Here is a 14,535-nt window from a genome sequence, read left to right as displayed (position 1 = left end):
CCAGAGCTCAGAAGGCATGCTTGGGCAGGACTGTCACACGCTCCTGTTCCCCACCTCCAATGCCATCCAGCGATTCCAGCCTGCTCAGGTGAGCCAGACTTCTTCCAAGAGCCTCTTCCAGTTGCCCACGGATGGCCTGTACCCGGTCCAGCTCCACCTGCAGTGTCTGTTCATGCTGAGAGCTGGCAAGGCTATGCAGAAAGGGAAGCAGATTAGGAGCAGTTTAGGAGTTGTTCTGCCAAGGTCTACCACCCTCTCTCTGCTCACCACTTACTCTCATTCCTTCAAAAGCACCAACCACCTCACTCCCTGCAGCTGCCTTTCAGCAACGCTCTCACCAACAGAGAGAAAACAGGGGAAAGCTGTGGGTGCTGCAAGGTGGGTGCTCACTTCTGACAAGCTGGGTATACAAACAGTTCTTCCAAATAACACCTTGAGGGTTTATGATTTACTAAACTAGCCTATAATCTTTGTAGATATGTCAAGCAAACAGCAAGAGGTGTGGGAAAGCAAGAGAACATAAGCGAAAGAGTTTCTAGTCGCAGCTACACAGAAAACTCCAGCCTCTACCCATCAAATGCCTCAGCACTGGAGGCGGGGAACACAGCATCTCCTCACCTGTCAGGATGAGCTTGAAACTTCACCAAAGTGCTGTAGAGCTGCTTTTCGGCTTTCAGGGTTTCATTCAGCTGATTCTTCTCTGCTGCCAGTCCCTCCAACACCTGCAGCAGCTGAAAGCGCAAACATTTGCCTTCACTTTGTGCTTACATGAGCGTTTTAATGCTATTTAACAGGCAAGCAAAAACAACCTTGTGCCAGATTGTGACCTGAGCTGCATTTATGCCGCTTGCTTCTCTTATTTCCTGAGGAAGATCCTGACCGAAGGCAGATGCAGGTGTACCACTCCACATACTTCAACCAAGCCTGCTTTTAATGGTGCTGATATCAGAGTCTTTTGCAAAGGAGGAAAGCCTCCAATTTCCCACAGACAGAGAAATAGACCCCTTAATTTCAGTGGGTCTACTCTGAGTTTGCGAAGTGCAATCAACAGACGGCTGCCCTTAGACTGCCGTTTGGGGATTAAATGCCTGCTCAGGAAGTTCACAGTCCTTTTCAGCCAGTCTCACAGTGCTGTTGTGAGAAAAGCCTACATAGGTAACTCTGAGCAACTTTGAGGAGCAGGAAACAGACATAAATCTAACTAGCCTGTGTCCACCACATGGCTGCGACACTTTCCTGCCATACCTGCAGTCTTCTGTTTTCAGCAACTTCCTGTCCTTGCTGTTCCATCTTGGCTACCTTTTCCTGAAGCATCAACACTTCCTGGGAAAGTCGCTCAACTACTGGCATTTCTTCAGGGTCAACCAGCTGCATTTGCAAGTCCTGGAAGTCAAGGAGAGAGTGACTTGGAGAATGGAAAAGTGCAGTCATGGCCCTGGGCCATGCGTCTACCACCATCTTCCAGTCAAGAGATCTTCCACATCATTAAAGTGTGGAGTACATCTGGAATGGGAGGCCCTGAATGAAAAACCCAACACAGGTCTTTCATTTGCAACATCCCAAAGGCGGCCTGCGACTAAACAAACCAAACCTGCTTCATATTAAAAGATTCTGCTGCTTCTTATAATTTTGCATTTAACCAAAGGTTTTCTGCTGCCAGTGTTAAATCATATACTAAACTATACACACAGATATCTGCAGCCAGAGAGAACCAGAGTCAGGGCCCTTTTGTCCCACCTTTATGAGTTCTTCTTTTATCTGGATGCTTCTCGTCAGAGACTCAACATCAGAAGCTTGAACCTGCAGCTCCTCTTCTTGGGAGACCAGGACAGACTGAAGAGCAGCAAGTTCCAACTGTGGAGAAGAGAAACGAGAGCCAGTAACAGCAAAGAGAAGGCAAGGGAGAGAAGTGCCACCTGAGGATGTGGCAAATGTTTCTCATGCTGTCTTAGGCTGCTAGATCTGTCGGCTGGCACATGGCATCCTTCCCTAGGAGAACTGCCCAGAACTACAGCCCTTCCTTTCCCGCTCAGCAGGCAGCACATGGGCATGCTGGTTGTGCTGCCAGGGGCCTCTGTTCCTCAATACCTTGACTCAGACTCACTCTGCTTTCCTTCTCCTTCTGTGTCAAAAGCTCAAGCTGTTCTTTGGCACCAGTAAGCTCTTCCTCAAGTCCAGCAGTTGCCTCCCAAGCTCCTGGAGAGAAAGCAGAACAATGGTAGGCTGGGACTGCATACCTCTTACCCCGTCTCACAACTTTAAAAATCAAAAGCGGTGCATTCCCTGTGGAGAGAAAAACCTGGAGGTGAAGGGGAACTTTCAGTTGAAAAACAACCAGAGTAAAAAGATAGATAGGTAGCCGTGTTGGTCTGCCATAGTCAAAATAAAAAAAATTCCTTCCAGTAGCACCTTAAAGACCAACTAAGTTAGTTCTTGGTATGAGCTTTCGTGTGCATGCAGAGTAAAAAGAGTTAAGGATCCCACTTTCCTCCCAAAAGTTTTTTTAAAAAATGAATACATACAGAGAGAAAGATGCATGCAACTATATAATCACATACTGATTCAGCTTTATTTATTTAGGGCATTCCCAAAGAAACTCCTAGATCAGCAGAGAACAGGAGACAAAGTAAATTAATAAAAATTAATAAGAACAAAGCAAAATAAATAAATAATGGGAGAACAGAATCATATTCATCATTAGCCACAGAGATTGACAGGTCAGCTGCTCCCCCTCCCCTCTCCCCAAAGAAACCCTGGACTAATAAAAAAGTTTTCACCCGGTGCCAGAAAGGCAGTCTCAAAGCCAGGTGATTTTCCTTCAGGACACAGGAGGGTGCTGTGCACCAAATTAAACCTAGTGCAGTGATATCCACACAAGAGACGGGGAACCTGTGGACTACAACTGCCCACACTGGTCAGGGTGGCTGGGGCTGATGGGAGTTGCGAGTCCAAGCAACACCTGGAGGGCAAAAGGCTCCCCATCCCTGGACTACAATGACAGGCAGAAGCTGTCCAGGGTGCCCAGGCAGGGGCAGTTCCCTGGAGGAGCCAAGGGCCCCTGCAGGCAAAGCACAGAGCTCCATCTCCCTGACAAGCAGCCGTGGGCTTAGAGGCCACAGGCAGCAGAAGCAGCTGAATTGTTCCTGCCAGCAAACATTCTGGGTGGCCAAGGGTTAAACTGAATGGAAGCTGCTTATGGACCAACCTTTCTCCACGTTGAAATGGCCATCTCCCTTCTTAGATGTCATGGGAGCGGGGCTCTTGCCTGAGCTTCCTTGCCTCAGTGCCTAAGAACATAAATATACACATTATTTCACTGATATTTCATAGGCCTTGAGAGTTTGAATAAAGTTTTCAACTCCAAAGTTGAACAATGAGAAACTACAGTGTTTGCTCACAGTCTGTTTCCTCCCTCTGAGAAGCACCAATTCTGCTCACTCACTTCAACATTGCTCTCATTTCTTTCCTTTAGGAAAGACTTCAGGGCTCCGCTCTGAAAACACTTTGCTTTAAAACTGCACACATAGGGCCAAGCTAGATGTGGTGCTAAATGGATCATTAGAAACCATTTCTCTCCATGTGGTCCTGGGCTTGCAGGCCAGGCCACCATGCAACCATTTCCCCACTTGATTCCTAAGCCCTGAGCACAAGCGGCACTGGAGGCTGAGGCTGAGCACCGCTGAAGATGGAAGAGTCTGCTCAGGGCACAGATTATTGCAGCGTGGACCTCCATTTCCTCACCCCTTTTCTGTCCAAGCAGGCCTTCCCCTCCCCCTCTCAGGCCAGCCTCGGGGAAGGAATGTTCTCTCACAGAAGCACATTCTTACTTCCGAGTCATCCTTCTGTAGGAGATGGGCAGTGGAAGCTTCCATCTTCTCTTGTGAAAGCTGGTCCTGCAGTTGCTGACGTAAATCTTGCAGCTCACAACTTCTTTCTATTAAAGCCCGTGCCATTTTCTCAGAAGATATCTGATAATGATAATGATAATAGTAGTAGTAGTACCCTGCCCATCTGCTTGGGTTGTCCCAGCCACTCTGGGCAGTACTGATACATCACCCAGAACTGGTATGAGGGCCAACCGTGAAGGCGGCTCTTCCTGGTGGTGTATTGCGAGTGAAACCACTGCTGCTCCCGAGTCCCTCTGCCACTGAGGCAGAAACAAGCTGCAGCCAGGCACTGGTGGCAGAGGGACTCGGGAGAGGTGGCAGTTTCACTCAGCAGTGTAGACTCTAGATCAGCGTACTCCTGCCCAGATCAAAAGTACACCACAGATCAAAAGCACACCCTGCCACATGGACTGAACCAGATATAATCTGAGGTAGGATTCCATGGGCTCTGGGGCAACTGCGAGCCTGAGCCACACCAGACAAGGCAGATTGGGTGTGGATGCCAAGCCTCCAACATCCCCTCAGCAGGGTGGGGGGTGCGCTCACAGAATCCCTAGCCTGCAATGAGAGCCCAAGCGTGAGGTTTTCTGCTGCTCCAGAGAAGCGGACACGGAGCAATGGATCCAAACTACAAGAAAGAAGATTCCACCTAAACATTAGGAAGAACTTCCTGACAGTAAGAGCTGTTCGACAGTGGAATTTGCTGCCAAGGAGTGTGGTGGAGTCGCCTATTTTGGAGGTCTTTAAGCAGAGGCTTGACAACCATATGTCAGGAGTGCTCTGATGGCGTTTCCTGCTTGGCAGGGGGTTGGACTCGATGGCCCTTGTGGTCTCTTCCAACTCTAGGATTCTAGGATTCTATGAAATATTTGATATGGAAAGACTCCTAAACAGAATACACAAAGAAGGAAACATACTAGACAGAAGAACCTGAGGGCATAAGAAAAATCCCAAGGGATGAGGCCAAAGGGCCATTCAGCATCCTCCTCTCGCGGAGACCCACCTGATGCCCATGGGAGGCCTGGAAACGGCCTGAGGGCAACAGCATCCTCCCCACTTCTGAGTCCCAGCACCTGGTTTCCAGAGACATATTACCTCCGGAAGCAGAGGAAGAATGTAGCCATTGTAGCCATGCAGGAGATCCACCTCCCCAGCCACCGAGTCTCTCTTGCTGAGACAGAGATGCCTGCAGATGCATCTGGAAGAGATTGGCATAGAAAGCCCAAGAGAAGAGTGCCAACCCCAGTGCACAGCTGCCCACTTACACAACTCTGCTGCTCTCTGGTGTGGACAGCTTGAAGCAACTCCTGAAGCTCAGCCATTTGCTCCACAGTCTGCCGGCTCTTGTCACTGAGGAGTTCCTCTATGATCTGCTCTTTCTGCTGAAGGCAGAGATACAGCTCTTCCACAAGCTCCCTCTGCCCAGGCCCCAGCTTGCATAGCAGTTTTGCTGACAGTGCCTAGGGAAATGACAATGACAAGGATATCAAGAAGGAGGAGGAAAGCAGGCCTTCCTATTTCAGAAAGGGTGCTGAGATCAAGGAGAAGAGGAAATTTCAGAGGTTATTCAACTATGATTACCTGGGCACTATTTCTGGCAATGTACAATGATCAACACAACCAACAACTGCTTTCTGGTTTCTGGTTTAGTAACGATGTCGTACCTGCAGAATGACTGTGAACCTGGACCAATCACTGGCTGAGAGGATGGGGCAACAGTCCCAGGGCCTCCCAACAGAGCCGCCTTTCTCACTTACTTCCACTTTCTTATTCCTGTCATGCAACGCCGCCTGCAGCTGCCGGATTGTTCCCTCTTGCTCTGCCTGCCACTTGAGAGATTTTGCTTCAACTTCCTCTTTCAGCCAGCGCAAATTCTGGTAGCTTGTCAACAGCTGCTCAAGTTCCAGGCCCTTTGCTTTCAGCAAGCTCTCCATTCCCTACGGGAGAGGGGAGAGAGTGGATAGCAAAGAGATCAACAGAAGCCCAAGCCAGACCTCCGTCTAGATTTCTCATGGTACAAAACAAGCAACATCTATTTCCATCAGGTCCTTTATGCAGGGGGGACACAGCTCTACAGTGGTATGCATACTTTGGACATTTTAAGGTTTTAAGGTCCAAGTTCAACTCCTGTGATCTCTGCTGCAGAAGAACCCAATTCAGGAGAGAAAAGCCCTTTGCAGAGACTTTGGAGAGCTACTACAAGTAAGAGCTGCTCAACAGTGCAATGGTCTCCCACAGAAGGCTGTGGACTTACTCTCCTTCCTTGGAGGGTTTAAAGCAGAGCTTGGATGGCCACCTGCCATGGATGCTTTAGCCGAGATTGCTGCATTGCAGGGGGCTGGACTAGAGGACCCTACTCTACGGTTCTATGATTCTATGTGAGGATAGAAATGTTGGGCTGGCTTGTTGGCACCATTAGGTATAATTAAGTTGTGCTGAGTGCTACTCTGAAACTCTGGATTAACCCTAACATAGCTCAAGTCAACCTAAGAGCAATGGCAAACGAACTGCTGCAAGAGTCGTCTTGAAGAGTGCTGCATTAATACAGTGTCAGTCTCAAGAGTGGGCAGGAAGCCATGGCAGACGGAAGGAATGGCATAAGCATTGCCCTTCCTGCTGCAACCCACCTGAATGGTAGCCTCATTATGGGAGAGGACCCTGCGCAGCTCTTCCAAGTCCTGCTCTCGCTCTTTCACAGCCAAGCGAAGCTGCTGCAGCTCCTGCTCCTTGTCTTCAAGCACACAGAATTTCTCATCGACCGCTCGCTGCAAGAAAAAAGGCCACGAGTGGGCAAAGAAGTAGCAAGCGTCACAAACTCAAGCAACCAAGATTATAATTTAATAAAATACATATAAACTATTTAAATGCTTTCCAAACATAGAAAAAGGGTTCCACAATATTGGAACTCATGGTTAAGAGGGAGATACAGCTCCCCTTCCCCTCTTCAATGCGCCAGACAAGAGAGAAAAGAGGACATCTGCTCTTGGCACTGCAAGGGCCGGTCCAAGACATTTGGCTGCCTGAGGGAAAGGGCAAGATGCAGCCCCACCCCCTACAGAAGCCACCCAGACTGCCACCTCAGAGGTGCAGAGCAGGGTGCTCTGTGCTCTGCAAAACCTACCAGCTGAGGAGACCTGGGACAGCAAAGGATGGCACCAGTGTGAACACAGAAATAATACACAAGAGATTGTGTTGTACACCTCTGTAATTACCTCCAGGATGGCATCCCTGTCTTTGATTCGTTGTTGCAATTTCTTCACCATATTATCAGCTGATGTGGGGCTCTTGTCCAAGCTCTGGTGATACTGAATAAGTTCCTTAGATTCCTGCAGAAATGGAACATATTGACACCATCAATAACACCTGAGCAACTTCAGAAGCTCCAAGAGAGAAGCAATGCTGGTGACAGATCCAAGCGTTGTGGGAAGGCAAATGAAGCAGTTGTGAATAGGGACAAGGAGGCAACTTTTCTGACCCACATTTACCCAAGGTCAGGGCACAAGCCACAGCCAAGCATGGCCTTTTATCATGAGACAGCAAGGACTGGCCCAGCACCTTCGACTCCTTTAACCTTGACTGGCCAGTGCAATGTACTCTAGAGCAGCCTAGATAGGGCTTACCTTGAAAGCTTTCTGAAAAACCATTGCATGCCTGCTCACAGGATGGGGGTAGCCACAAGCAGTCCAAATCTGAGTGAATTTATCTGCAAAAAAAGCTTTGCACAATCATTGCAGGAGATCTTGGGGTCTATACCAGGCCCTGATGGCAAAGGTGGTTCCGTTAAATTACGAACCACCTGAAAGAATCTCCTGCTGCTATTTTCTGCAGATGCAATAGAGGCAGTGAAGAAAGTCCTCTTCGCCGTCTCTATCGACACTTGGTAGGCTCAGCGTTGAGCTCTAACCCATGTCCGGTCAGATTCAGAATGAGTTTTCTGCCACTGGCACCCTAACCGTCTCAGCGGTTGTTTCCGTGATTGGAGAAGGCAATGAACACATGCAAAGGGTAGGCAGTGGCTAGAGTGGGGAGGGAGGGAGGGAGGGAGGGAGGAGGCTTGTATTCGCAATATACTGCCAGGTTGGAAATTCTGAAATCCTTAACTGCGGTCAAGACCTCAAACTGCTTTGGGGCGATGTTTTGATACATCACCCAGCCCTACTATGTATCTGATCGTAATGCAGTTATGTGGGGGCCATAACCTGGGGAAGGCTTCTGGTATCTGGTGTATTGATATGTCTTTACTTAATGATTAACATTTTGTTCAACCAAAGTGGGAAGAGACTATACAATATTTTGAACTGAACTAAGCAACAACCTCTGTGTGAAAGTCTGAATGGGAAGCGTACAAAGCACGTATCAGTGGACATATTATAGCACCTGCCTCCAATAAAAATCAGCTTAAAAACAAGGGAAAGAATAACTTGATAAATGAAAGAATCTTGGGCACAAATGATTAGAAATCCATCTACAAAATACAAAAAAGTATGAATTAAATAATATTCTTTCTCAACAGACAGAATTCATGCTTGCATGTACAAAGAAGAAATACTAGGAAAATGGTGAAAAACCAGCCATGATCTTGGCTAATTGTTTAAAACAAAAGAAAGACAGAGCATTGATTCCCAGTATTAGAGGGGCAACCAATGAATTATAAAATTCTCCAAGTGATATTAATACCCAGGTTTTTTAAATTTCATGCAGAATGGGCAACTCAATGAAAGTAGAAAAGGAAGATACATATGTCCTTTTTTAAAAAAAATACCACATTTAAACCGTATACAAAAACAATTTTAGCATCTCTAATTTTAAGATCTGGATTAGATGGATTCCCATCTGAATGATTTAAAACTGTGTGGATCTTCTAGCATCAAAACTATGTTTATTATATGAAGAGGGGAATTCTTTCAATGACATTCAATCAAGCATATATCGGTTATACCAAAACCAGACAATATCATTAACCAATGTAAATATAAAGATTTTAACAACCGTTTTGGCAAATAGAGTGCAACAAGGGATATTGCCAATAATAATGAGTGACCAGGCAGGATTCACTAAAACTAAACATGCTTCAGACAATATCAGGCTAGTGGCTGATCTAATAGATTTAAATAGAATAAGAAAGTAATCTTTTTTTTTAGGATACTGAAAAAGCTTTTGATAAAATTTATAAACAGTAGATGCAGGAAGTGCTGGCTAGATTAGGATTTCCTTTGATATTTGATGCATCCACATCCAAGACACAGGAAATACTCAAACACTTGACTGAATCCTTAGAAGCTAAAAAAAAACCCCAGCTATTACTTTTTACAGAAGTTTAGTGTCAATCTGACACACAGACTTTGAGAAATGAATGGAATAAGGAATTAACAAGACTCATCTTAACTGAACAATGGGATAATGTTTTAGCCTGTTTCTAATGTGTTGTTAGATTCCTAGCAATGCACTGTAAGCCAAAAGCAGAATTAAATAAACCTTCCATTACTGAGCTTTTCCTTTGAGTACATCCCAATATGCTCTGTTGGCACCAACTGGTGTGAAATGGCTGCTGGGGTGTTTGAGCCTCATTGTGGTGGGTGTCATTCCTTTTCTTTACTACAGTTTTCACATATTTTAGCCAAGTAAAAGTGAACAAAAATGCAGTTCCCCACAAATCTTATAATAAATGTGTGCTGAGGTTCATTTCCCCGCGCATCGTTACATGAAAGAGAAGCAGAGCTGGGTATCATCCGCATATTGATGAACACCCAGCCCAAACCCCCTGATGATCTCTCCCACCGGCTGCATGTAGATGTTGAAAAGCATGGGGGAGAGGACAGAACCCTGAGGCACCCCACAAGTGAGGGCCCAGGGGTCTGAACACTCATCCCCCACCACCACTTTCTGAACACGGCCCAGGAGGAAGGAGCGGAACCAGTGTATAACGGCTCTACAGCACTCCTCTGTTCTTTTGAAAATGTTATAGCCTTTGTGAGAAAAGACAGAACTACTGCAAAAAATATACAGGATGACAGCATCATGCAGATGAACAAAGCTGGTTAATTCCAGACTAGTGTGGAAGCTTCCCTTTAGCAACTGTATTTCCCAACCCAACACCAACAACTCTGGGAACTGTTTTGGTTTTATCTTTGGACCTTCTCACCTGTTAAACACACACACCATGTGAAATAAGGTGTGTTTCTGCCCAAACAGAATTTAACAACCCATCTGTATCTCACCTGTAGAAGCTGTTCTCTGCAAGCCAGCCTGTGTTTCAAATGCTTCAGTTTCAGCTCTTGTTTCTGCATCTCTGACCATCTTTCTTTTTCCAAAGTACAACATTGCCAGTTTTTGTTCTGCAGCTCTGTTCTTACTTGTTGAAGAGCACAACGCAGCTCCTGGAAACCAACACAACAATGTAGTCAATAGTCAATCAGGCCTGGAAGCATCTCTGGAGCTCTCAAAAGGGCAGAAAGGTTGAACTGAGCTGCAACAGGGAAAGCGACAGGACTGCTCACACTCCCCAAAAGGCAAACTCTGGCCATTTCCACCACACTGCCACAAACCGGTTGTGTGAACCTTACTTTTACAGTTAGTAACGTGAGGCTTTTTATTTGTGACATGAAAACATTTTCTGGCCCTTGAAGCACAGCAAAGGACAATGCAAGACATTCAGCTGTTCAAGCTCCATTTAGGCCTGGTCCCTTACCTTTCTCACCCTGTTCTGGCCACAGCAATCCATGTGACGGTCACCTCCAGGCTTGATTATTGTAACTCGCTCTACGCAGAGCTGCCCTTGAAACTGACCCAGAAACTCCAGCGGGTGCAGAACGCCACAGTGAGGCTCCTTACAAGGTCCTCACCCTGGGACCACATTCAGCAGTTCTATACCAGCTGCACTGGATCCCGGTGGAGTACAAGGTCAGGTTTAAGGTGCTGGTTTTAACCTCTAAAGCCCTACATGGCCTAGAGTCTCGTACTTACAGGACCGCCTCCCCCGGTATGCCCCGCAGAGGACCTTACGGTCTGCAAACACTAATACTTTGGAGGTCCCGGGCCTCAAGGAGGCTAGACTGGTCCCGGCCTGGTGGAACGCTCTGCCGCAAGAGAGCAGGACCCTGCGGGATGTGACATCTTTCTGCAGGGCCTGCAAGACGGAGCTGTTCTGCCAGGCCTTTGGTCCGGGCGCAGCCTGACCTCCCTGTATGTAAGCGGCCTCCTTGGCTCTTTCCATGGGCCCATATGGGACCAGCACGGATGGCCGGGCCTGATGAATATTTAATATTCCTTACCACTATAGTTGTTGCCATTCAATTTCATTTTGATTTTGATGTGATTTTGAACTCTATTTTAATCAATCGTTTGTGTTTTTATTGTATTATATATTTGGTGTTAGCTGCCCTGAGCGTGGTCCTGGCCGGGGAGGGCGGGGTATATGTTATGTAGTGTAGTTTCACCCTGGGCCAACAGGGGGATACTGTATATAGTTTTCACTCAGGTCTGTAGATAGTTTTCACTCAGGTCCGCGGCAGTTATTTTAGGCGGGAACTCTGGGCTGTTGTGGTTACAATGTTGACAGCCGGCTCCCTATAAATACAGGCCGGCTGAGCTGTTCGCTCTCAGTTCTATTCCAGCTTACCTTAATAAAGAGCTACTTGAAGAAATCGCTGTGCCGGCTGCTATGTCAACCCACGACTTAACACTGGCGACGAGGATGGGATGGATGGACATCAGAGCACAGCCAGATGCGGCCAGCCTCTGAACTGAGCTGAATCACTGAGCGAAATCACTGGGCAGAACCAATTCAGAGCTGACTGTTCTGGCTAGAGCACTGTGTTCCATCCATCGCCCTTCACGCCGGCATCGGAATCATGGCTTCACTTGTGCCTCTACCGCCTTTTGCGCCAGCCTCTGAATCATGGGACTCCTACCTCGCTCGGTTCGACTGCTACCTCCAAGCCAACGAGCTGACAGAAGTATCACAGGAGCGGAAGCGGGGCCTATTCCTCAGCCTCTGTGGGCCTGAGGTGTTTGAGACGGCCCGAGCGTTGGTTGCGCCTGAAGCAGTCCAGGCAACACCATGGGACACGATCCAAGAGAAGCTCCGCAACCACTACGCACCAAAGCCGTCCAAGATTGCTGCCCGCCATGCGTTCTACCACCGGAACCAGGCAGAGGGGGAGTCAATCAACAACTACACCACCGCCCTGCGACAGGCTGCAATGCACTGTGAGTTCCGAGACTTAGACGATGCCCTGATGGATCGAATCGTCTGCGGGGTCCGGGACATCCATCTGCAACGGCGTCTCCTAGCCAAGCCAGACCTCACGCTACAGAAAGCCATTGAGGAGGCTGTGGCCTCAGAAGCTGCTGAACGCTCCGCCCAGGAGATCCGCAAGTCCAGCAGCCCGCGTCTTGCTAGGGAGCCAGTTCCGGTGCATCATGAAGAGGCCAGCAGTGATGAGGCATCCTCCAGTGAAGACGATGACGTGCACCAGACAAAGCGGGAGCGCAGGAAGTTCCAACAGAAGTCCAAGGGCCAACCGGAATGTGCTGGCTGCGGAGGCAACCATTCCCGTGCCAAGTGTCGATTCAGAGACGCCATCTGTAGGAAGTGTTCCAGAAGGGGCCACATCGCTAAGGTCTGCCGATCGGCTCTGTCTGACACCCCCCCTTCATCGACTCGCAAGTCCAAGTCTTCACTCCAGTCTGCCAAGGAAAGTTGTTTCGCTCTCACCAACTGCCGCTGCCCGTCTGGAACCACGATTGGCCAAACCGACTCGCCTACGCGACGCAAGCTGAACGTCACGGTGCTCATTGAAGGAGCTCCATGTGACATGGAGATCGACACCGGGTCTGCCCTGTCCATCGTGTCATGGATCACCATCAAAAGACTGGTACCCAGAGTGTCCAAAAGGCAACTCGACTCTCACCGCGTACACCTGAGAGACTACCAGGGAAACGACATTCCCGTGGTGGGCGTTGGCCGGTTCCGGATCGCCTTCAAGGATTTTTCGGGCCTGCTCCGGTTGGTGGTGGTCGAAGGTCAGCGGCCAAGCCTCCTAGGGCTAGACTGGTTTGATGCCCTCGGCCTGGAAGTCACCGGCATCAACTGCATCTCTAACGCAGAGACTGAGGGTCTGGTCAAAGACTTTGCCGAGGTTTTTGACGGCACCTTGGGCCAATATACAGGTACGCCCATCTCCTTTAGCCTTGATCCACAAGTCGCCCCCATCAAGCTAAAGCCACGCCGGGTTCCTTTTGCTCTCAAGGCTAAGGTGGACGAACAACTGGACAAACTGATCGCCCAAGGAGTTTTGGAGCCGGTTGACCACGCAAAGTGGGAAACCCCCATCGTCACGCCTGTCAAGCCAGATGGGTCGGTGAGAATCTGCGCTGACTACAAGTGCACGATCAACAAGGCACTTCAGCAGCACGCTTATCCGGTTCCTGTTGTCCAACACCTGCTGCATTCCCTGGGTGAGGGTAAGGTCTTCGCTAAGCTGGACCTTGCCCAAGCCTATCAACAACTGCCAGTCGATGATGCCACTGCTGAAGCCCAGACGATCGTCACCCACCGGGGGGCTTTCCGTTGCCGCTGGTTGCAGTTCGGGGTGAGTGTGGCTCCTGGCATCTTCCAAAGCCTTATGGAGCGTCTCCTGCAAGGGCTTCCGGGCGTGGTTCCATATTTTGATGACGTCTTGGTGTCTGCAGACTCACACCAGCAGCTGTTCGAGCGCCTCCGTGCCGTGCTGACCAGGTTCCAGGAGGCCGGGCTCAAGGTAAAGAGGGACAAGTGCCAGATCGCCGTTCCACAGGTAGAGTTCCTGGGCTATCTTATCGATGCCTCCGGTCTTCATCCAACCACATCCAAGATCCGCGCTATCCAGCAGGCCCCCACCCCAAAGAACAAAACGGAGTTGCAGGCATTCCTGGGGCTGCTGAACTTTTATAACATGTTCCTGCCCCACAAGGCCACAGTGGCTGAGCCTCTTCACCGACTCCTTAGCACTAAGACGCCTTGGGCCTGGGGTCATCGGGAGACGGCAGCCTTCAACGCGGTCAAGGCTCTCCTTTCTTCAGACAGTGTGCTGGTACAGTACAGTGAATCCAGGCCGCTGGTCCTTGCCTGCGACGCCTCACCTTTTGGCATCGGTGCTGTCCTTAGTCACCGTTTTCCAGATGGAAGAGAAGCACCGCTCGCCTACTTTTCCAGGACACTATCTCCAACGGAACGGAATTACAGCCAGCTCGACAAGGAGGCATTGGCACTTGTGGCTGGAGTGAAGAGGTTCCACGAATACCTCTATGGCAGGGTTTTTGACCTCATCACTGACCACAAGCCACTCCTGGGCCTCCTCGCCGGTGATCGTCCAACTCCACCAGTCCTCTCACCACGCATGCTGCGATGGACTGTTTTCCTGGCTGCCTACCACTACCGGCTCATCCATCGCCCGGGGAAATCGATGGGCCATGCCGACGCCCTCAGCCGTTGCCCTCTTCCAGCATTTGTGGAAGACCCGGCTCCAGCTTCATCGCTCCTTCTGATTGAGGATCTTCCGGCAGCGCCTGTATCGGCTGCCACTGTGGCCTCCGCATCTGCCCAGGATCGCACCATCAGCCGGGTGCTCAACTGGGTGTGGAGGGGGTGGCCACAAGGGCCTTTTGC

The 14,535-nt window shown here is 49.2% G+C and overlaps 1 protein-coding gene across 13 annotated transcripts in view; it reads right to left on the bottom strand.

Annotated features, from left to right (window-relative positions):
• The window catches only part of PDE4DIP (phosphodiesterase 4D interacting protein), a 107,962-nt gene that overhangs the window by 38,535 nt on the left and 54,892 nt on the right, over nucleotides 1-14,535 (bottom strand). For 10 of the 13 annotated variants that reach the window (XM_083507002.1, XM_083507008.1, XM_083506999.1 and 7 more), the window contains 12 exons: nucleotides 10,106-10,264; nucleotides 7,100-7,213; nucleotides 6,515-6,652; nucleotides 5,645-5,824; nucleotides 5,153-5,347; nucleotides 3,828-3,968; nucleotides 3,206-3,287; nucleotides 2,105-2,196; nucleotides 1,738-1,854; nucleotides 1,246-1,383; nucleotides 619-731; nucleotides 55-191 (listed from right to left, as the gene is read on the bottom strand). In XM_083507002.1, the coding sequence (XP_083363128.1) occupies nucleotides 55-191; nucleotides 619-731; nucleotides 1,246-1,383; nucleotides 1,738-1,854; nucleotides 2,105-2,196; nucleotides 3,206-3,287; nucleotides 3,828-3,968; nucleotides 5,153-5,347; nucleotides 5,645-5,824; nucleotides 6,515-6,652; nucleotides 7,100-7,213; nucleotides 10,106-10,264 (1,606 nt within the window). The remainder of the gene's footprint in view (nucleotides 1-54; nucleotides 192-618; nucleotides 732-1,245; nucleotides 1,384-1,737; nucleotides 1,855-2,104; nucleotides 2,197-3,205; nucleotides 3,288-3,827; nucleotides 3,969-5,152; nucleotides 5,348-5,644; nucleotides 5,825-6,514; nucleotides 6,653-7,099; nucleotides 7,214-10,105; nucleotides 10,265-14,535) is intronic. The other 3 variants (XM_083507003.1, XM_083507006.1, XM_083507000.1) reach the window with 1 other exon arrangement.

This window comes from Podarcis liolepis (assembly GCF_965112155.1).
Source record: "Podarcis liolepis genome assembly, chromosome: 6".
Classification (NCBI taxonomy): Eukaryota; Metazoa; Chordata; class Lepidosauria; order Squamata; family Lacertidae; genus Podarcis; species Podarcis liolepis.
Note: the sequence above shows the minus strand (reverse complement) of the source record. Positions and strands in the feature narration are given on the sequence as shown.